This window comes from Heterocephalus glaber, unplaced genomic scaffold (assembly GCF_053883595.1).
Source record: "Heterocephalus glaber isolate CG9 unplaced genomic scaffold, H.glaber_assembly_v1.0 deba00001532, whole genome shotgun sequence".
Lineage (NCBI taxonomy): Eukaryota > Metazoa > Chordata > Mammalia > Rodentia > Bathyergidae > Heterocephalus > Heterocephalus glaber.
The window spans coordinates 29,142,421-29,161,902 of record NW_028258330.1 but is presented as its reverse complement, the minus strand read 5'-3'; the positions used below and the strand labels follow the sequence as shown (position 1 = coordinate 29,161,902).

At 40.7% G+C, this 19,482-nt stretch overlaps 1 protein-coding gene and 1 long non-coding RNA gene across 2 annotated transcripts; both read right to left on the bottom strand.

Moving 5' to 3' along the window:
* Positions 1-81: 81 nt before the first annotated feature.
* Positions 82-3,919, bottom strand: LOC147824725 (uncharacterized). The gene is made up of 2 exons (XR_015442028.1): positions 3,239-3,919; positions 82-488 (listed from the first exon to the last, which is right to left on the bottom strand). It is a non-coding gene; the product is annotated as an uncharacterized LOC147824725 (long non-coding RNA).
* An 8,627-nt stretch (positions 3,920-12,546) lies between these two features.
* LOC110346310 (methyl-CpG-binding domain protein 3-like 2B) lies at positions 12,547-14,547 on the bottom strand. The gene is made up of 3 exons (XM_087188575.1): positions 14,533-14,547; positions 13,362-13,629; positions 12,547-12,776 (listed from the first exon to the last, which is right to left on the bottom strand). The coding sequence occupies exons 1-3, from the start codon at positions 14,545-14,547 to the stop codon at positions 12,547-12,549; spliced, it is 513 nt and encodes a 170-aa protein (XP_087044701.1).
* Between the last annotated feature and the right edge of the window lie 4,935 nt (positions 14,548-19,482).

Here is a 19,482-nt window from a genome sequence, read left to right as displayed (position 1 = left end):
CTGCATGGCTGAAGGGTCCACAGAGAGAATGGCCGGTGATGAAGAAAAAGAAAGACAAAAAGATACAAAAGAACACAGAGATACAAAGCTGGGGCCAGGCGGAGCCTTCTTCCTGATGGGAGAAGAGGTCTGGCTGGCAACTGTAGTGCATTTATTTATAGTATAGAGATAAGTACAGGGGGAGGTAGAAGGGGGTGCCCATAACTGGAACAGGGAGAGTAGCTACAGTCTGCAGAACATCATGCTTGATGGTTTTATGGCAAATGGATGAGGAGGAAGACACGTCCTCTTCTTGGCCAGGCTTTGCTCCGCCACGCCATCTTGTCACCTGTTCTTCTTCCACGGGGCCCTTCCTCATCTTCGGGAGGAGGTGAGTTAGGCCATAGTGATCCATAGCACAGGGCTCCCAGCATCTCCCCCTCTTCTGTTTTGTAGCTGTAGCTTGTGATGATGTCTCAAGACAAGCTCAGTGAGTTGTCCTAGGAAGACTGCAGAGGACTAGTAAACAAATCATCAGCAGCAACAGGAAAATCAGAATTCCCAAGATCACAGCAATGCTATATTTGGCCAGATTGAAAGGACTGAATCCATTCAACGAATCAAGAACCAATTTTGCCATGTCCTCAGGGGTGAGGAAACTAATGTGAGCATGTTGAATGGACAAGATCTATTGATGAAACTTTTGGAAATCTAGGCTGAGATTGGTATGATGAAAGATACCCATTAAATGTGCAGCAACCTTCTTCTAGTCCCATAGTGACTCATTGTATGGAAGAGCCGTGATGCAAATGTGTGGGTATTTAGCATGACAGTGCTAAATGCTAAATCCTTGATGATATTGTAGGGCTTTAACTTGATTACCAACTTAACATCAATATCTTCCTGGGTCTAAAGGGCATAAGAGGTATTTTTTGCTAAACGATTGACAAACTGCATTCTCCACATTTTTGCTAAGGCCACAAATACAACCACAGTGGTGGCAAGCAGAGTAACTAGAGAGATAATTTATAGGATAATAAGTCCTACCATCTGATGGGGGGGTGAATGAGCTGTCTGTGTATTTCTTCCAGTACTTACAGTCCATGGTCATGATACCAAGGGCCAGAAATATTAGTGGGTATCATGACAAAGGATAGCCTATATAATATTAGCACATCTTTATCCTTATTAATGTTAGTAAGGCAGGCAGTAAGATTACAATTTTTGCAACTGAATTAAAAGAGTCTCCTTCTGGAGTAATGTTGACCTGCCCAACTAGGAGCACATAAGGGTTTTGTACTCAAGCACATGCCCAGATCTTATTGGCCCCTGTGTAGCTCCTGTCCTTTAAGCTACGACTAGAGAGAGTGATCACTTGTAAACAGGCAGCCAATTGCCAAAAATCTCTTTGGAAGTATTTTGATGATATATGTAGTACTGATGCCAGAAGGTGGCCGGTAACATTGTACTTTGTATGAGACCAATCCTGGAAAGCTATATTTTGTATGACCATTTCATTTAGTTCATGAATGCAATAGTCTTCCCAAGAAGCATACTTTGAGAGAGGAACATAATGAGTGACATTAGGGCAAGAGGAGAGGGGAGATGAAAGGTTATGAGGATTATCTGTTGAGGTAAGGTTGAAATTATTAATTAGCACCAGCTCATCTGATCCTTGCCTGATGCATTATGGACAATGACTGTCTTTTCAGTTACCCAAAGTGAAAGATAGAGGGAAGATGGGCCAAGACAGAGGGAGGCCCACTGCTTTCCCACTGTAATTATACGTGGTAGATATAGGAGAGATATGAACATCAGAATGGCCCCCCAAGACATCAGACTGATTGGTAAAAATAGGTACCAAAGCAAGAGTTTCCCAAGGAAAGGGATGAGCCAAAGGCAGGTTTGAGTTTGTCCTCTGTAGGAACACAAGCATACTCTGGCCCCTATGTTATTAATTGCATTGAGCCATATTACCTTTTAATTAGGACATCCTTTGACAACATTTGTGTCTAGGACATGTCTGTAGATTTATCTTAGTATCAATGGAGTTTTGATGGAAGATATTTATTTTCCATGAATGGATTTTAAAAATTTTTAAATAAAGGCAACTAGAGAAGGTGACAAAATCTAATTGAGCTTGTAGAGGTTTCTTGTTTATGTGTTTTTAAGGAAAAGTGAGTACACCCAACAGTGGCTTATCTCTATGGGTTATAAGGACCTATATTGTGTTTAACTGGCTTAGTTGTCTATAATAAGCTCTTTTTGAAAGGGCTATCCCAACTGTGGTTAGGGGAGAAGGGGCGCAAGTTTCATCTAACTGCTTTGAGCTGAGAAGGGTCGATGTAAGGAAGACTGCAGTTGGGAACCCTTTTAGCGAGTTAATTTTACAGGCTTTAAATAAAAATCATGTGGTAATTTAGTAACTATAAACCCTATAAGATCAATCTAGTGGATTTTGGTAAAAAAAAAAAGTCTAGCACATTTGTTGTTGATGTTATCTGTATGATCACCTAGAATTTGGCAGCCTACAAGCAAGAATAAACAAAACTTTAAAAGAAATTAGAGCATGTATAGTCAAGGTATAAGCACTAAAATTAAAAGGGTGGTTTTGGGAAAGAGCCATGTTTAGAAACTATTTTTAGGGGACTAAAACAGTGAGTTTAACTTGTTGACCTGTAGATCTTCTGCTAATGGAGATTATCTATAAATCTGATATTTTGTCATAATTTTAATTGTAGCTGTAAAAGGACTAAAGTTAATAATTTCAAAAACAATTTGAGCCAAAATATTTTTAAAACTGTCATTGAGTTTGTATAAATTTTACCTTGGTTCTATCCAATGACCCATAATAGTGGTTAGCTACCAGTATATTTGGAAACTGTCAGAAGGGGTTAGCAATTGGAGCCTCTTTTTAAGTCTACTTGTATTATTATGGTCTTAAGTTTACATATCTTTAGTTATACTTTTATACTGGGTGTTTAAGACCAAGTTTCAGTGAGACCTATATAAATAAAATCAACCTCTTGTTATCTATCAAGGTCAATTAGGTCTCCTCAGACAATATCTTAGAACCATGTATAGAGCCTCTCAACTCCCATCAGTGTCAGCCATCAGGATGGGTCACAGCCTTGCTTGACCATGTTGCCTTCTGTGAAAGCATGGGAGATTTTTCCCTCCAGATGACATTCCTGTGGCAAACTGCAATTATTGCTTTGGTATCCAACAATCTCCTTGCTCAGGAGGTTGAGTGACTTACCAAAAAATATAGAAAAGATTCCTTCATGTCCTGGGTCTTTGTTGACCTTGGAGGGCCAGGGCCAAAATATTGGTTGTCTTCTTAGCCCAGTTACCTTTCTAGAGCTGGTCTCTGAACTTTGGTGGTGTTCTTGAACATCCAGAAGAGAAGATCAATAACATTAGCATTACAATAGGAGTAATGAATTTAACTGTTGTAATTTTACCTGGAGAGCAATTATTTTGGAATCTAAAGTATAGTTAGGGTGTTGTGGCAGAGCAGAGCAGATAGGTGCTATAGCCAAGTGTCACAGCTCAGTGTCACAGCTAAGTGCCACAGCTTAGAGGCATGGCTGAGTGTTACAACTCAGTGTTACAGTCAAATGCCACAGCTTTGAGATGCAGCTGAGCTTTACAGTTCAGTGTGGTGGCTCTGGAACACAGCTCTCATAATTTGAGGACTCGAGAATCTGATGGTCAGTTGAAGAGGTGGAAAAAAACCTTTATTACACCAGTGAGCCCCAGCGGGCTCAGAGGAGTCTGAGCACTACCAGAAATGAGAGCCTCCTTATATAGGGATCTACAGGGTAGGCAAGCATGCTCAATGAAGCGGGGGTGGGGGGCTGGGGGGTGGAGTTACAGAACATTCCTGAAGCAGAGGGGCAGAGTTCAGAACATTCCTGAAACACATGCCTCATGAGCATGCTCACTGAAGCAGGGGGTGGAGTTCAGAACATTCCTGAGGGGGGGCAGAGCTTAACAACCTTCTTGTGAGGGGGCAGAACTTAACAGAACATTCCTGAAAGATCACACAGTTCAAACAGTCACAAACCATTTTGATACATTGGGCAGAAGCCCAGTAGCATAAACTTACATTTCCAAAACAAAATGTTCTGTGGGAAAAAAAATGGAAGCAAGGCAAGGGCCTGTCTTATTGTATAACATTTCTCTATCATTTCCCTGCTTTGATTCCTCTATTTAGGTGTTGCCTCAAAGGGCATCACTAGTAGCTAAAAGGTTATAGTTTAGGTGAGCTCTCACCAGTAATTGTTGTACTGACTGTCTTGTGAAAGCCTGAACTCGATCTTGTAGAAATTGTGAGGCACCTGAACAGACAAAGACCAATCATTAGCAACAGGAAGATGGGGACCAGGGTTCCAAGTAGAGGGTCAAGCCATGTTGTTCAGTTATCTCAGGAGAAACTCCAAAACCCATTAACACCCACAGAAAAAAAGGGGGGTGGATGATAGAGAAGTGCTATACAATAAGATAGGCCATTGCCTTGGCTCCATTTCTTTTCCACAGAACGTTTTGTTTTGGAAATGTAGGTTTGTGCTGCTGGGCTCCTGCCCAATGTATCAAAATGGTTTGTAACTGTTTAAACTGTGTGACCTCTCAGGAATGTTCTGTTAAGCTCTGCCCCCTCACAAGAGGGCTCTGTTAAGCTCTGCTCCCTCTTGAGAATGTTCTGTAACTCTGCCCTTTTCCTCAGGAATGTCCTGTAACTCTGACCCCTGCTTCAGTGAGCATGCTTACAAGGGATGTATTTCAGGAATGTTCTGTAACTCCGCCCCTGTGCTTCAGGAATGTTCTGTAACTCTGCCCCCTGCTTCAGTGAGCATGCTCACCTACCCTGTAGATCCCTATATAAGGAGGCTCTCATTTCTGGTAGTGCTCAGACTCCTCTGAGCCAACTGGGTCTTGCCGGTGTAATAAAGATTTTTTTCCACCTTTTCAACTGACCATCAGATTCTCTAGTCCTCAAATTATGAGAGCTGTGTTCCAGAGCCACCACACTGAGCTGTAAAGCTCTGAACTGTGGCACTTAGCTGTGACACTGAGCTGTAACACTTGGCTATAGCACTAGCTGCTTTGCGGCAACATTAGGACTGTTATTTTTATCAATCATGGTTGTTCTAGTAGTTGAATTCCTGTAGAATATTAACAGAAAAAAACTTTAAATCAAGAGCCACACATAATACTTTAACATAACAATGATGATGATATTATCTTTATAACACACTTAAATATGTATCTTAGTATAAAATAGCCCTTGTTAAATGCAGTCACTCCCTTCCAAAAGCACATAAAAAACAGGAAACTCTTAGGTTATTACCTTTTGATAGGATGCCAACTAAGGAAAATGTATGGGCCTATAAATGTACCTGCTATTATGAGTAGCTGGAGCATAAGAGAAAGGCAAATGCCTGGATCAAAAGGAGGTTGTTACTATAAACAATATGTTGGAAGACCTGTACAGTCAGAAGATGTGAATACATTTTGTACACCAGAAAAGTAGCAATAATAATTATAACAATTATATGAAACCTTATGTCTTATAACATAGCTTGGTACCATAAGCATCTTTTTAATAACACCTTATTTTTCCCACTGAAATTTTTGTTTTGAAGATGACCAATAAAAACATATTACAATAATATATTTAAAACTTAACCCTTTGACAATAACCAATGCAATTTTATAATAACATATTTAAGCAATGTTTGTTGGGGTTGTGTCTTTCCATAAGGCTGTGAAAATTACTGAGGCTCCCATTAATGAATAAATACCAGAATAACTGTTTTCTGGGCAGCTGCTTCTTCATTCATCAAGGGGAGTTCCATTTAGCCATCACCCCAAACCTATCTCCATTTAATTACCTTGACTTTTAAAATTTAACCTGTAAAAACCAGATTGTAACAATTAACACATTATTTGTAACCAATAAAATTCTTTTTTGAGTTATTGAATGTAGACAGCAATATGCATTACAATCAAAATTAATCTTTGATGTCATTTTGATCAGCTAGCAACCTGGGGGAAAAATAAGACATGCATTTAACTTTAATAACATTTATCTATAAGCCAATTTAAATTATAGGTAAATATTTTTTAAGAAAAATATTTAAGGCAAAAAAGGAAAAAATATTGTTGCACTCAAACAATTGGACAAACAAACATATAAGACAATTTATGAAATTAGAGTGCACTCAAATATATTTGCCCTATTTGAATTATAACATCTCTTTTATAATTTTTTGGTTATATTTGTAATTAAGACTACTCAATATTTTTGTAGGTCAATCAATAGAGATCTCTTGTAATTAGAATCAGAAGGAATAAAAGCACTTTATACCTATAAGTGTAATCTTGTATAACAAGCTAGTAATAGAACAGTAGCATAATATTGTGCTACAGTTATTGTCAGAAGTCTGTAAGCAGAAAGTAGAGAGAAGAGCAAGTTAATCCTATAATTACAATTCAAGAATTTGCAATGTAGAAGAAATGCTTTAAATACACCAATTAAACATCTGCAAACACCAATTAAACATTACTTTAAGTTAGAGATGCAAGGTACATTTGTCAATTTGCCAGAATATATAATTTGATTTTTTTAAAAGTTTCCCCTTTCTGTCAGGACATTGCAGCTGATTTTAATATGGACCAAGCGGACTGTAGCAGGCACTGGGCAGCTCCAATCTTTTTTTTTCGGTACCGGGGATCAAACTCGGGTTCTTCTTGAGCTTGCACAGCAGGCAGCGAAACCACTGAGCTAAATCCCCAGCCCAAGGCAGCTCCAATCGTAACCATTACATTTTGTTGTAAATGTTTTAAACCTTATATTTTGTTTTCTAATATTTGTGTAGAAAACAGTAGGGCCCGATGGAATTTCTTGTCAGTGTAGCCTGCCAAACAAGTTGTTAATATGTAAATAGGCAGAGCCAGGGGAGAATTATGCATTCCTTTGTTTTGCAAAGTCTCACTGGGGGCGGGGGGCGGTGAGGGACTGAAAGCAGGCAGAGCAGTGCTTGTAGACATTTTAAAAGTCTCCTTTGCCTGTCTGCAAGGAATGAGGAAGCCATGCCATGTGGCGCATTGGAATTTCTTTGTTCTTGAAAAGTGGAAGTTGGAGCCTGCGGCACAGAAAAAGTTGTGGATTTAACTTTCTGCCCTGCTGACAATGAAGGGACTGTAATACTTTCCTCAAGAGTTCTGCCACCACCACCACCACTGAGCACTTCCCCACCAGAGCCACCACAGCAAGAGGCACCAAGCTCCCCAGGTGGAGCAGGAAGTTCAGTAGGAGCCAGTGGCTCCAGACAGGGTGAGGACCTCCCCACAGCCCCACATTATTGGGTGGTCTCTTGCAATCTAAGAACACTATTTTTTTGCCAGATCTTTAGGGGTGGAATCCACGGAGGCTTGATTGTCAAAGCACTCACGGATTAGAGTTCAAAGGAAAGGGATTTTTTTCCTGTCCCTCAGTTTTGGGATCTGGAAACCAAAGACACGCCCCCCCAACCTGGGATAGAGCCCAGGATCCCGCGCCTACCAGGCAGGTGCAGAGCCACTGAGCTACATCCCCAGCCCCAAGCATACATTTGTTGAAAGAAATTTTAAAACTTTGCTAATTGGGACTTCTTAACTAGAGCTTGGAAATGGTTTCGTATCAATACATGCAGATCTGGTTCAGCTATTGTAACCACTGCAGACTATTTCATTATATGGATGTTCACAACTTATTTAACCAGATTCTTTTAAATGAAGATTTGAATTAGTTCCATTCTTGCTGTGACACTCTCATACAAATAATAGCATTTTACAATTGTATTTAGTGCATGTGTGAATATATCTGTGGGAGTTTCTGAGAAGCAAGTATCTCTGTGACAGCATATTTGCATTTACAAGCTTTGTTAGATTTTTGCTAGATTACTTGCAAACAAGTTGAACTCATTTACATTTATCTATTTCATTTTGGAAAGGCCTGAGGACTTTGTTTCTGAAATTGGCCAGGAGCTGAAACATACTTCTTATCTATAGCCCTGCACTTGTCCACTTCACACCTCGTGGACCACTTTCTCGTAACTCTTCTCTCCTCTAAAAAATTTAGTGCTTTTTAATTTTCAAAAATAAAAAATGTTTGAAAATAAATTTATTTTAAAAAAATACATCTAAAGTATATTTACTGAATAGAGCTTCTTCTCTATCTTACAACTGTATACTTCCCTTCCAACACACTGTCACACAAAAGGCATTCAAGAAGTATCTGAATGAGCAAGTGAAGTGAGTTAGATAAATTTAAGATCTGGACTTTTCTTCTTAGTTTTTTATTGAGCCATAATATCTGTACATTTTTATAGGGGTACATTATGGAAACTTAGTACATGTATACAATGTGTAATAATAAAATCAGAGTAACAAGCATCTGTCTCTTCAAATGTTGATCATTTTTTATGTGTTGGTGATAGGGAAAAGTTTTAGATAACTTAGTAGATTGAATATTAAGGTAGTTGTAGAAGCAAAATAAGTAATGTATTCCTTTAAGATTTGCTTTTCCTGTAACTCTTGTAACTCTCCTCGTTTAAGGTGATGGTAATCTGACTCTTTAATAAGTAACCTCATTAACCTAACAAAGTTGCAATGCCTGGGTGAATTTACAATGTATATGTGCCTATCTTGTGTCTGTGACTTGTAAATAGGAACTGGAATTGTATTTACACATCAAAGACCACTAGGGATGAGTTAATGGCTAAAAAGGATATAAAAAGGGAAACACTGAACAAAGGGGCCCAGATACTAACCAGACTGGTTTCTGGTGGTCCCACCCACTTGCAAGTAGAACTTTTATTATTTTACCCGAATTCTGTGTCTCCGTGTATTTCTTTCCGAGATTTCCAGAACATTGGGAATGTTGTACTATTTTAGTCATTTTGACATAGAGCATAGATTATTTTAAACAGCAGGTACCCTATAATTCTAGAGAAGAACCAGAAATGATTCCCTTACTCTAACTCTGTTTTGGTGCTTCTTATTGAAATTCTTTTCTACCCCTCTTCCCTGTTCTTTTCAGTCCCAGTAACCATTATTCCATTCTGTTCTTCTAGGAAATCAACTTATTAGTTTCCACTTATGAGGGAGACCATGTAGCATTTGTCTTTCTCTATCTGGCTTATTTTGCTTAACAAAACGACTTCCAGTTCCATTTGTGTTGCTGCAAATGACAGAACTTCATCTTTTTATGGCGGGATAACATTCCACTCTTCATAAACATGTTGCATTTTCTTTATCCATTCATCCACTGAAAGGCATCTGAGTTGATTCCATATGCTGGAAATTGTAGTATTGGTGTAATGTCTTATTTTTCATCTCTAATTTGACTTATTTGGGCATTCTCTCTTTTTTTTCTTGGTTAGCCTAGCTAAAGGTTTGTCAACTGTTTATTCTTCCAAAAACCCAACTGTTTGCTTTTGAGACAGGGTCTCACTTTGTAGTTCAGGCTGGTGAACTCACTATGTAGCCCAAGCTGGCCTCAGATTTGTGGCAATCCTCCTGTCTCAGTCTTTCTAGTGCTAGGATTATAGGTATGTGCCACCACACCAGGCCCTGTTGCATATTTTTTTCAGTTGTGATTTCAATCATTTCTGATCTTTATTATTTGTTTCCTTCTAATTTGGAATTTGGTTTGTTCTTGCCTTTCTAAGAACTTGAAGTGGAGTGTTAGGTTGTTTATTTGAGATCTTTCTATTTTTGTGGTGTATACATTTATTGCTATAAAATTTCCTCATAGCACTGCTTCTGTTGTATCTGATAGATTTTGTTAGGTTGTGTTGTGACCTTCATTTGTTTCCAGAAATTTTTTACTTCCCTTTTAGTTTCTTCAGTTACCCTTTGAAGACCTTGTTTTTAAAATTTTTTACCCTCAAGTAGGACAGAGGAAGAAACCTTGTGTGGTAGAGTCAATTGGCTGTCTGGCCCTGAGCCATTTCCTCTCCTCTGCAAGCAAAGCCTGGACCGTGTTCCAATGTCCACTTCTCCCCCATATAATTGTAGTACATTCTGCTGTAAGCCAAGCATGGTAATACCAAGCCCTTCTCCATGACGATAGAAGAGGCATCTGATACAGCTCTGTCTACTGATCCTTAAGTCCCATGGGATAGTTTCCTAAGTGACAGTAAAAAGCTGCATACACTTCTGCTGGTATTTTTTTTTTTTGGCCTAGTTCACAGGAAAACAAAACTGAAAACTACATATTCGTCTATTTCCTCATTGTCAGGTAGGCACTTCTATTATTCATAATACATCCTTCTGGTATTCTTTCCCTTGATCTGTCTCATATGTGAAATGTATACAGTAATAAAATAGAGCAATTAGCTAGTTTCCCCCCTTTTTTCTCGCTTCCATTAGCTATTTACAGGGTGATTTGAGTGGTCACCAGGCTTTTGGAGAGTTGCCTGTGGGTTTAGCAATATGCTGCCCTCCTATTGGAGTGTCTGGTGCTTTACCTGTCTTGTCTCTGGTTGCCAGTAATCTCAGTGGTGGGGCCTGATGCATATTGTGCTCATTGAAGTAGGGTCCTCTAGTCATCTGGAGAAGAATCACTGGGAGAGTATCTTAAATGCAGATTCCAGGGCCCATCACAGCCATTCTAAAGTAGATCCTACAGGTGAGGCTCAGAGCTATGCAACTCTAAGCAGCTGATGCACTCTGCAATTTGAGGCCCAGTGGTCTATCTCCTACCACTTTCTGCACAAAACCTTCCCACTCAAAGCTGGAGTGGGACCTCCTCTTTCCTGTCCATCTTGGCTGGGTTATGGTTTATGTCATTACCCCACCCCCACCCCCAGCTTGTGTTATTCTTGTCAACTTCTATCAGCTATGGCTCTACACCTCTGGGAAGCTTGAGCTGAGACACCATTCTATGAGCAGAATTCTAATTAATTTTTTTAAGGTTTTTAAAACAGGGTCTGGCTATGTAGTCCAGGTTGGCCTCAAACTCACTATGTAGCCCAGGCCTTGAACTTGGGGCAATCCTTGTGCTTCAGCCTCCCTGGGATTATAGGTGTGTGCCACCATGCCTGGCTGGATAATTCTTTCCTGCTCCCTCAGCAACCTCTTTATTACCTTGTTTCACTTTCCTTCTTCCTCTTGTTCTTCTTCTTCCTCTTCCTCTTCTTTCTCCTTCTTCTTCTTTTTTTTTTTTTTTTAGTACATGTTTGCAATTCATGCAGTTTACAATCATCATCTTGGGGAGTGGTTACATGTACATATACATATTACGACTTTTTAAAAAATCCCCTTCCCCTTCCCTCTCCTTCTCCCCCCACCCAGCCTTGGGTTCCCTTATCCCCTTTGGGGTACTTCCTGATATTATTTATCTTAACCCATGTTATGGCATATAGTGTTTACAGTAATTGGGATTATTAGGTTCCTGTACATGGCACATCTTTATAACTCTCAGTTCCACTTCCCCTCCTCCTCACCCCTCACCTTTGTTCCCTTGGGCTATTTCCCTTTTCCAAAAGATTGGTCCCTTTGTCCCTTTCTATGCATCCTTTATCATTTTCTTAGTTTGGACTTTTCAGCTTCATTTTGAAGGATATGTTTGCTTGATATAGAAACCAATTTTTCCTTTTAACACTTTAAAAATGTTGTTACATTATTTTCTGGCCTCTGTTCTTTCTGACAAGTCACTGATCATCTGAATCACCGTTTTCAATATCTTGTGACATTTTGTATAACAACTGGGGAATCTAGGTGAAAAGTATATATAAACTATATATAGGGTACACATGAGGTGCATATGTGTATGGTGGTTGCACCAGTCTACACTCTCACCAACAGTGGAGAAGGATTCCTTTTTCCCTACAGCCCTGCCAGCATTTGTTATTGATTGATTTCTTGATAATAACATTCTTTCTGGAGTAAGATGGAATCTTAGTGTTTTAATTTGCGTCTCTCAAATGATCAGTGATGTTGAACATTTTTTGATATATTTATTTGCCATTTCTACTTCTTTATCTGAGAAGTGTCTGTTCATTTCAGATGCCCATTTTGGGATTGGGTCTTTAAATTTGGGGGTCTCATTTTTTTAATTCTTTATATATTCTAGATATTAGTCCTTTGTCTGAGGAACAGCTGGAAAAATTTTTTCCCACACTGTGGGTTTTCTCTGCACTCTGTTGGAAGTTTCTTTTGCTGTGCAAAAGCTTTTTAAGAAGATGAGACCCCAGTTGTTGATTCTTTGTGGTATTTCCTCTGTGATCGGAGGTTGTGTTCATAAAGTCATCACCTACACAAATATATTTAAGAGTTCTACCTATTTTATCTTCTGGCAAATTTCGTGTTTCTGTTCAAATATTTAGATCTTTGATCCATTTTGATTTGAGTTTAGTGAATGGTGAAAGGTAGGGGTCTAGTTTTAATCTTCAACATGTGGAAAGCCAGTTTTTACAGATTTAGCTCTTACAAGATCATCAGTGAGGGCAGGATTGGAGTTAAAGACACACAGGGAATCACAAAGTCCTTCGCAGTAATCCCTCTCCAAGGGCCTCACATCTCAGAGTCTCCAGCAGCTCCTTCTCCTGTTTCCATCTGGATTTCAGCCCTTTCTTCCTGGCCACTCAGCCTCTCTGCCTCACTGGCCAGGCTGTCTGCACTCAAAGCTTTGGCCAATCTCTCCCTGTCTCTCTTCACTTTCTGAGCCTGTCTCTGGATGTTTGCAGAAATGACCTGCTGTCTGGAAGAGGGAGGAACAAGATGAAAAGCTTCTGGGATCAACTCTTTCCAGAACGGAGACAGGCCAGAGCTGGGCTGTGAGTTCTCAGCAGCAACCTGGTCCCGAGATCCACCTTGGCTTTCTTTTTTTTGTTGTTGTTGCTTAAATTCTTTTATCGGTACATTTTAGGTATACAATATGTTTACATTTATCATTGGGTGCTTGTACCTGTACATGATGTATCTTGGTTCTTATTTTTTCCCCATTATCTGTGCGCCCTTCACCTCTTCCACCCTTCCCTATTTACATAGACTTTGTTTCCATTTTTTTATTTTCTCATAATTTTTCCTTTCCCTTCTTTCCTTTCCCCTTCCCCTCCCACTTCCCCTACCCCTTTGGACCTTTTCTTCCTATTTCAAATTATCAGTTATTCATTTTAATCATTTTAATTCTTATTTACACTTTCAGTTTCTCACACTAGAGAAATATTTGGTATTTACACATGTGTGTCCTATTTATTTCACTTATGAGTATGGCCTCAATGTGCATCCATTTAGCTATGAATGTCTCCAGTTTCTTGTTCTTCATGGCCGAGTAGTACTCCATTTTATAAAAAAACCACATTTTCTTTATCTGGTTTCTAGCTTGCCTTGGCTTTCTGAAGTCATGATTTGAAAGTCGTGTGTGAAATCCAGTCGGCTTAAATGCTCTTCTTCGGTGCCTTGTTGCTTGACTTCTGGCAGCCTCCAGCTTGCACACAGCTGCTGGGGCTCCTCTAGCTTCTCCTCATGGGGCCCATACCTGACCTCATTGCCAGGGTGGGTGGTGATGAGTGTCACTGGCCTGAGGAAGACGCAGCTGGTCAGTCCCACGTGGAGGGCACAGCCCCCAGCAGCTCTGCGCTTGGCTTTGAGAACCTACATGTGTGGTTTCCTCCATAAATGTGGGGGTATTGTGCTTCTTTTGAGTTTCCCCACAGAAGGGTGGCTTGGAGCTGGGTTTATTTCTGGCTCCCCATGGTCACTGCTGCTGTCTTGCTTGCTCTGCCTCCAAGATGCAGACTGGCTGAGGCTTGTTCTAAAATGCCAGCTTCTGATTCTTTGGCATTGGTCTATAGTATTTTTTATGACCCTTAGGCAATCTCAGTCTTGATGTACCAGGAAGAACAAGCAATTAGAACAACTATGTCACCTTGGTTAAGTAGTACAATCAGCAACAACAATAGCATCAAATATAGTTTAGATAATGTCAGTGTAACAACTATTGATTTACCACCTTTAATTGTATGAACTAGATTTGTGGTTTTATCACAACTAAAACAAAACAGAAAATTGTGTACAGTAAATATGCCCTCAGTATGGTAATTTTACCCTCAAAGGAGAAAATTTAAAGGGGGTTATGGGAAAAAATAGAGAAATAGAAGAAGAGGAAGAGATTAGAAGCAAGATGAGAGAACAAAGGAAGATTATACTCAAACAACAGCATGTGAATTTAGGCCACCATTTCTAACTCTACTGCCATCCACACTGTTCAAATTTTTAGAATTTTTATTGTCGCAAGCCAGTCCCAACCCCACTGAAATATTTGTTCTATTATGGGACCCAGGGACTTTCCTAAGTTCTTTGGGAAAGCAGGTGCGCAACCACAGCTGAGAATTTGTGTTCCAGTTTCCTCTTGCTCTACAGCTGCCTACTTGCACAGTAATGTGTACATCCTCTCTGGTTGGCTTCTAACACTGTGGAGAGAAGAGAAATTGGTCCAGAGGATACTGCTCTGGTGTCCAGGGAAGTGAGAGGTCAAAGCCTCTCCCTCCATCTCACTGAACCACAAGACATCGTGCAGATATGCACATCTAAGAATCCTGCCAATCATTATGGTTTGCAAGGAAAGCCATCAAAGCTGCCCCTTTGGATCCCAGGGATAAGGAGATGGATTCAGGACTAGCTGAACACACTCATTTTAAAGGCTACCAGATGGCCCTGGCCCACTCCCTATCTCAGATGCCCCCCCCCCCCCATGCTATTCTGTCCCTCTGGAACCTTCCTCTCCATACCACCCTGTCTTAGTAACTTCCCTCCTCACTGGGACAAAATACTAACACCTGCCACTTAAAGGAGGAGAGGTTTATTTGGGCTTACATTTTAGAAATTTCAGTCCATGTTTGGCAGGGTTAAATACAGAAACAGCATGGTGAAAAGTCCTGGAAAGCTGCTCATGTCATGGTGACCAGGAAACAGAATGAAAAGAGAAACTGGGGAAGGAGATATGTTCTTCTAGATTACACTCCCAGTGACCTGGCTCTTCTGACCTAGCCCTGCCTCCAAACACAACATTAACTATAAAGACCCCATGATTCAATCATCTTCCAAAAGCCTTATCTATGAGCACATGAGGCTTTGGGGGCCATCCAAATATAAACCATAACATCCCAACTTCTGCCAGTGATTCCCCCAAGATCTTCACTCATGAAAGTCCTCCTTAATGCTCACATCTCCCCCAGGGTTGCCCTTTTATATGCTCTCATATCCTTTACTTCAGTCACAATTGTACAGGTCTCCCTTCCCCCCAATAATTCTTTCCCATCCCATGATTGGTCTTGAACCTTGAAAGATTTGGAAATGCTGGCTGGAGAAGCAGATGTAGAATGTTGTGAGTGAACTTGATGGGAGATTCTGGCATAGCTCAGAAGACCAGAATATTGACTGCCTTGCAGCTGGAAAAGACCAGGCTCAAGGTTTCATTTGGGAAGAAGAGTGCTCCATTGACAGTTGGACTCCAGATTATATGTTTTATCCTCTCGCTGAAAATTTGTCTGCATTTTGCTCTTGTCTGGAGATTATGCCTGAGATTTAGATTAAGGGAAGTGGACTGATTAATCTGGTGAAAAAATTTCAAGACAATATAATGTTGAGACCATAGCATGGCTACTGTTGAGGGCTTTTAGCCCTTTATCTTGTGCCATTGTATGTTAAACATGCTTAACTTTCTTTTCATTTGTACAGGGTCTTGCAACTAAGAGTTTGCCTTAAATGTCAGAGAAGACTTTGGACTTAGACTTTTCAGCAATGCTTAAACTGTTAGGACTTTAGCAACTTGTAGAGATGGATTAAATGCTTTTTGCATAAAAGGATGTGCACGAGTCTTTGAGGGGCCAGGGGTGGAATGTTATGGCTTATATCTAGATGTTTCCCCACAGCCTCATACATTCATAGATGGGGCTTTTCAGGGCTGGCTGGATCTAGGGCATGTGATACTGGAATTAATGTGTGGTACTAAATTAGTTCACTGATTGGAGCTAGCATAGTTCTGGATGACGCTACCCAAAAAGCTGGTAGCCTGGGAGGGATAAAAGGAAAGGCAGACTGGATGCTGCTGCTTGCTGCCTCCTGTCTGTGCTGCCATGGACTGTTTCTCCTTTGTGATGCCTCTCTACCTTGGAGCCAGCTGACTATGGACTGAAACCTCTACAAGCTGTGAGCTGAAATAAACCTTTCCTCCTTTAATTTGTGGGTGTCAGGTATTTTGTCTGAGCAATGAGAAAAGTAACTAAGACAAAGAGGCAGAATATTTTAGGCAGCAGTAACAGAAAATCCTATATGACATTCATTAAACAACGAAGGGTTTATTGTCCAAGATAACACGTGGAAAAAGAGTTTTTAAGGGTGGTTAATAAGGGCTGGAATGACATCAGCATATATCTACTCTCATAACATTCATCAGAATGTTAGTTTTTATCTTTGGGATTGGCTAGACAAGATGACAGGTGACCTAGCTTCATTCTAGAAATTCCCTTCTCCTCCAACCTTGTTCAAAGACAGGAAGAAGTTCTCTTCTCAAAAGGAACTCACCTTGCTGACATCTTGATTTAAGACTTCCAGCCTCCAAAACTCTGAGACAATATACTTCTGTTGTTGATGCCATCTAATTTGTGGCACTTTGTTATGGGAGCACCAGGAAACACATCAGTTTCTGATTATTGTTATCATTAATGGAAGTACCACAACTGGCTTAGCTAAATTAACATTCATGCTTAGGATGATCAGAGGCTGGGAGTGAACTGGCTCCCTATCTGTAAGGAGACATGAACAACTGGACAATATGGGGTACTTCAGTGAGATAAGAGGGCAATAGGTGGTAGTTGTGGAAAATGTCAATTAGCATTTTGTGCCACCGTCTTCCTCCAGCTGCAGCTCCCATGGCTGTATTTTCCCCCACAGTGCTTTGCTGCTTCATTCCTTACTGACCAAGTTAGCACCTTTGGAGAAATCTTTCTTGTTTTCCTTCCCTGCCAGAAGTCCTACTTTTCTCATTCCCTCTACTCTGTCATCCACATGTCCAGGAAAGAATCTGGCAGAGATAGGACTCTTCTTGGCAGAGAGAAGGGGGAAAGGCTGAGAACAAAGGCAGCATTCTGTCTGGTGGATGATGGGACATGAGTAGAAACCTGTGTGCACTCATACCTGGCTAAATTTTGCCCGAGTCACAAAACTATTCCCATCAATTGCAACAATGGGCTGAATTTAATTAGCTGAAACAGAGTCAGGGTATCTGTATGGTATCTGCATGGTTCCACATAGAAGCTGGGACAGTTTGCTTCACATGCTCAAGGCTGGAAGGTGTTATGGTTTAGGTCTAAAATGTCCCCCAAAGCCTCAAGCATGTGGAAGGTGATTGGATCATGGGGGTGCTATACTCATGGGTGGATTCATCCATTGATGAGTTCAGTAGCTAAATGTATTATTAGGAGGTTGAGTCCAGTCAGAAGAGGTGGGTCACTGGGGCTGTGATCTATAAGGATGTATTCTTGTCCTTGGCTCCTATCTCTCTCTGTTTCCTGGCTGCCATGGGTTGAACACCTTTTTCTCTTCCATGCTTCTCTGCCCTGCCATTTGTGCCTTGGAGCCAGCTGACCATAGACTGAAACAGTGACCCAAAATAAACCTCTTCTCCTTTAAGTTTCAGGTGTCCAGTATTGTGTCTCATTGGTGGGAAATTTACTAAGACTGGGGGAGCTCAACAGGAAGCAGTTTATATGCAAAGGACCAAGGAGGAGAGGCAGAGCCAAAAGCAGGGAGGCAGCACATGGCAGGAGCAGGATCAGGGTTCATTCCTGAAGTGTAGTGTCCAGGTTCAGCAGGATCACTTTCTCCCATCCCAGCACCGTTCAGCCCTCCTCTGGAGGAACGTGGGTGGCCCTGGGCAGTCATGGTGGAGTGTGGTACTAACTGGGTTTGTCCAGCAGTTAACAGCCAACCTTGGTGAGAGAGCTAGAGGAAAAGCTCATGACACCTGTGCCTATCTGCGAGTGAGCCCAGGGGTCATGGAGTCCACTCACAGCTGATTTAAATAAGCCAAGTAAGGTCCACATGGTGGCTATAGACATATACTTCTCAGCTGTCCTACCAGGGGAGAACCTAGCTAAGAGCAAAGTAAACTGAGAACCTTCAACTTTTCAAATTTTTGCCTTTTTGGCCATCTGCTCTATGGAACTTCAGAATCAGCAGATGTCTCTAGAGGGGAATCAGCATATGTTTGAAGCCCCTCAAGCCTAATTTTCTCACTCCAGACCCGTGTGACTGCTCATCTCTGCTGGCATCTTTATCCCCTGCCAGTGACCTTGTGCCAGGAGCCAAGCTCAGGTTCACAGCCTCTGGCCCACACTTGGAATTGGCAGTGGTTTCCAGGGAAGGGTGGGTTAAAGGTTGCAGGTGCTCAGCCTACCTCTTGAGAATGAGCTGAAGTTCTCCCCTCTCCAGAACTGTCATCCTTCTAGTGTTCTTTGCCTCCAGAGCTTTCTGATGCCTTTCAACATGTATTATATTTTACCTTCCCTTTCTAGTTGTTCTTCTTTTATTTTTATTTTTTTCTTAAATTCTTTTATTGGCACATTTTAGGTATACAATACATTTACATTTATGATGGGGTGCTTGTACCTGTACATGATGTATCTTGGTTCTTATTTTTTCCCCATTCCCTGCCCTACCTTCACCCCTTCTACCCCTCCCTATTTACAAAGACTGTTTCCATTTTTTCCTTTTCTCATAATTTTTCCTTTCCCCTACACCTCCCACTTCCCCTACCCCTTTGGACCTTTTCTTCCTATTTCATATTATCAATTATTCATTTTAATCATTTTAATCCTTATTTACACTTTCAGTTTCTCACACCAGAGAAACTATTCGGTATTTACACGTTTGTCCTATTAATTTCATTTAAGAGTATAGCCTCAATGTGCATCCATTTAGCTATAAATGTCTCCAGTTGTTGTTCTTTATGATTGAGTAGTACCATATTTTATATAAAAAAAACACATCTTCTTTATCCAGTTTCCAGTTGATGGGTTCTTGGGCTGCTTCCAACCTTCAGCTATTACAAACTGTTGCTATAAACATGGGTGCAGATATATTGCTGCGGTATGATTCTTTTAATTCTTTTGGGAAGATACCCAGCAGAGGAGTAGCTGGGTCAAATGGGACCTCTAATCCTAGTTCTTTGAGGTATCTCCATACTGATTTCCACAGTGGTTGCACCAGTCTGCACTCCCACCAGCAATGAAGAAGGGTTCCTTTCTCCCCGCAACCCTGCCAACATTTCTTATTGGTTGATTTCTTGATAGCAGCCACTCTTTCTGGGGTGACGTGGAATCTCAGTGTTGTTTTCATCTGCATCTCTTGAATGACCAGTGATGTTGAACATTTTTTCATGTTTATTTGCTGCTTTTACTTCTTTGTCTGAGAAATGTCTGTTCATTTCAGATGCCCATTTTTGGA

Excerpts from the sequence above, each read along its gene's own strand:
- LOC110346310 (XM_087188575.1), bottom strand. Across the intron at positions 12,777-13,361 it reads CATGACTTCAGAAAGCCAAG|AGTTGATCCCAGAAGCTTTT; the intron begins GCAAGCTAGAAA and ends CGTTCTGGAAAG.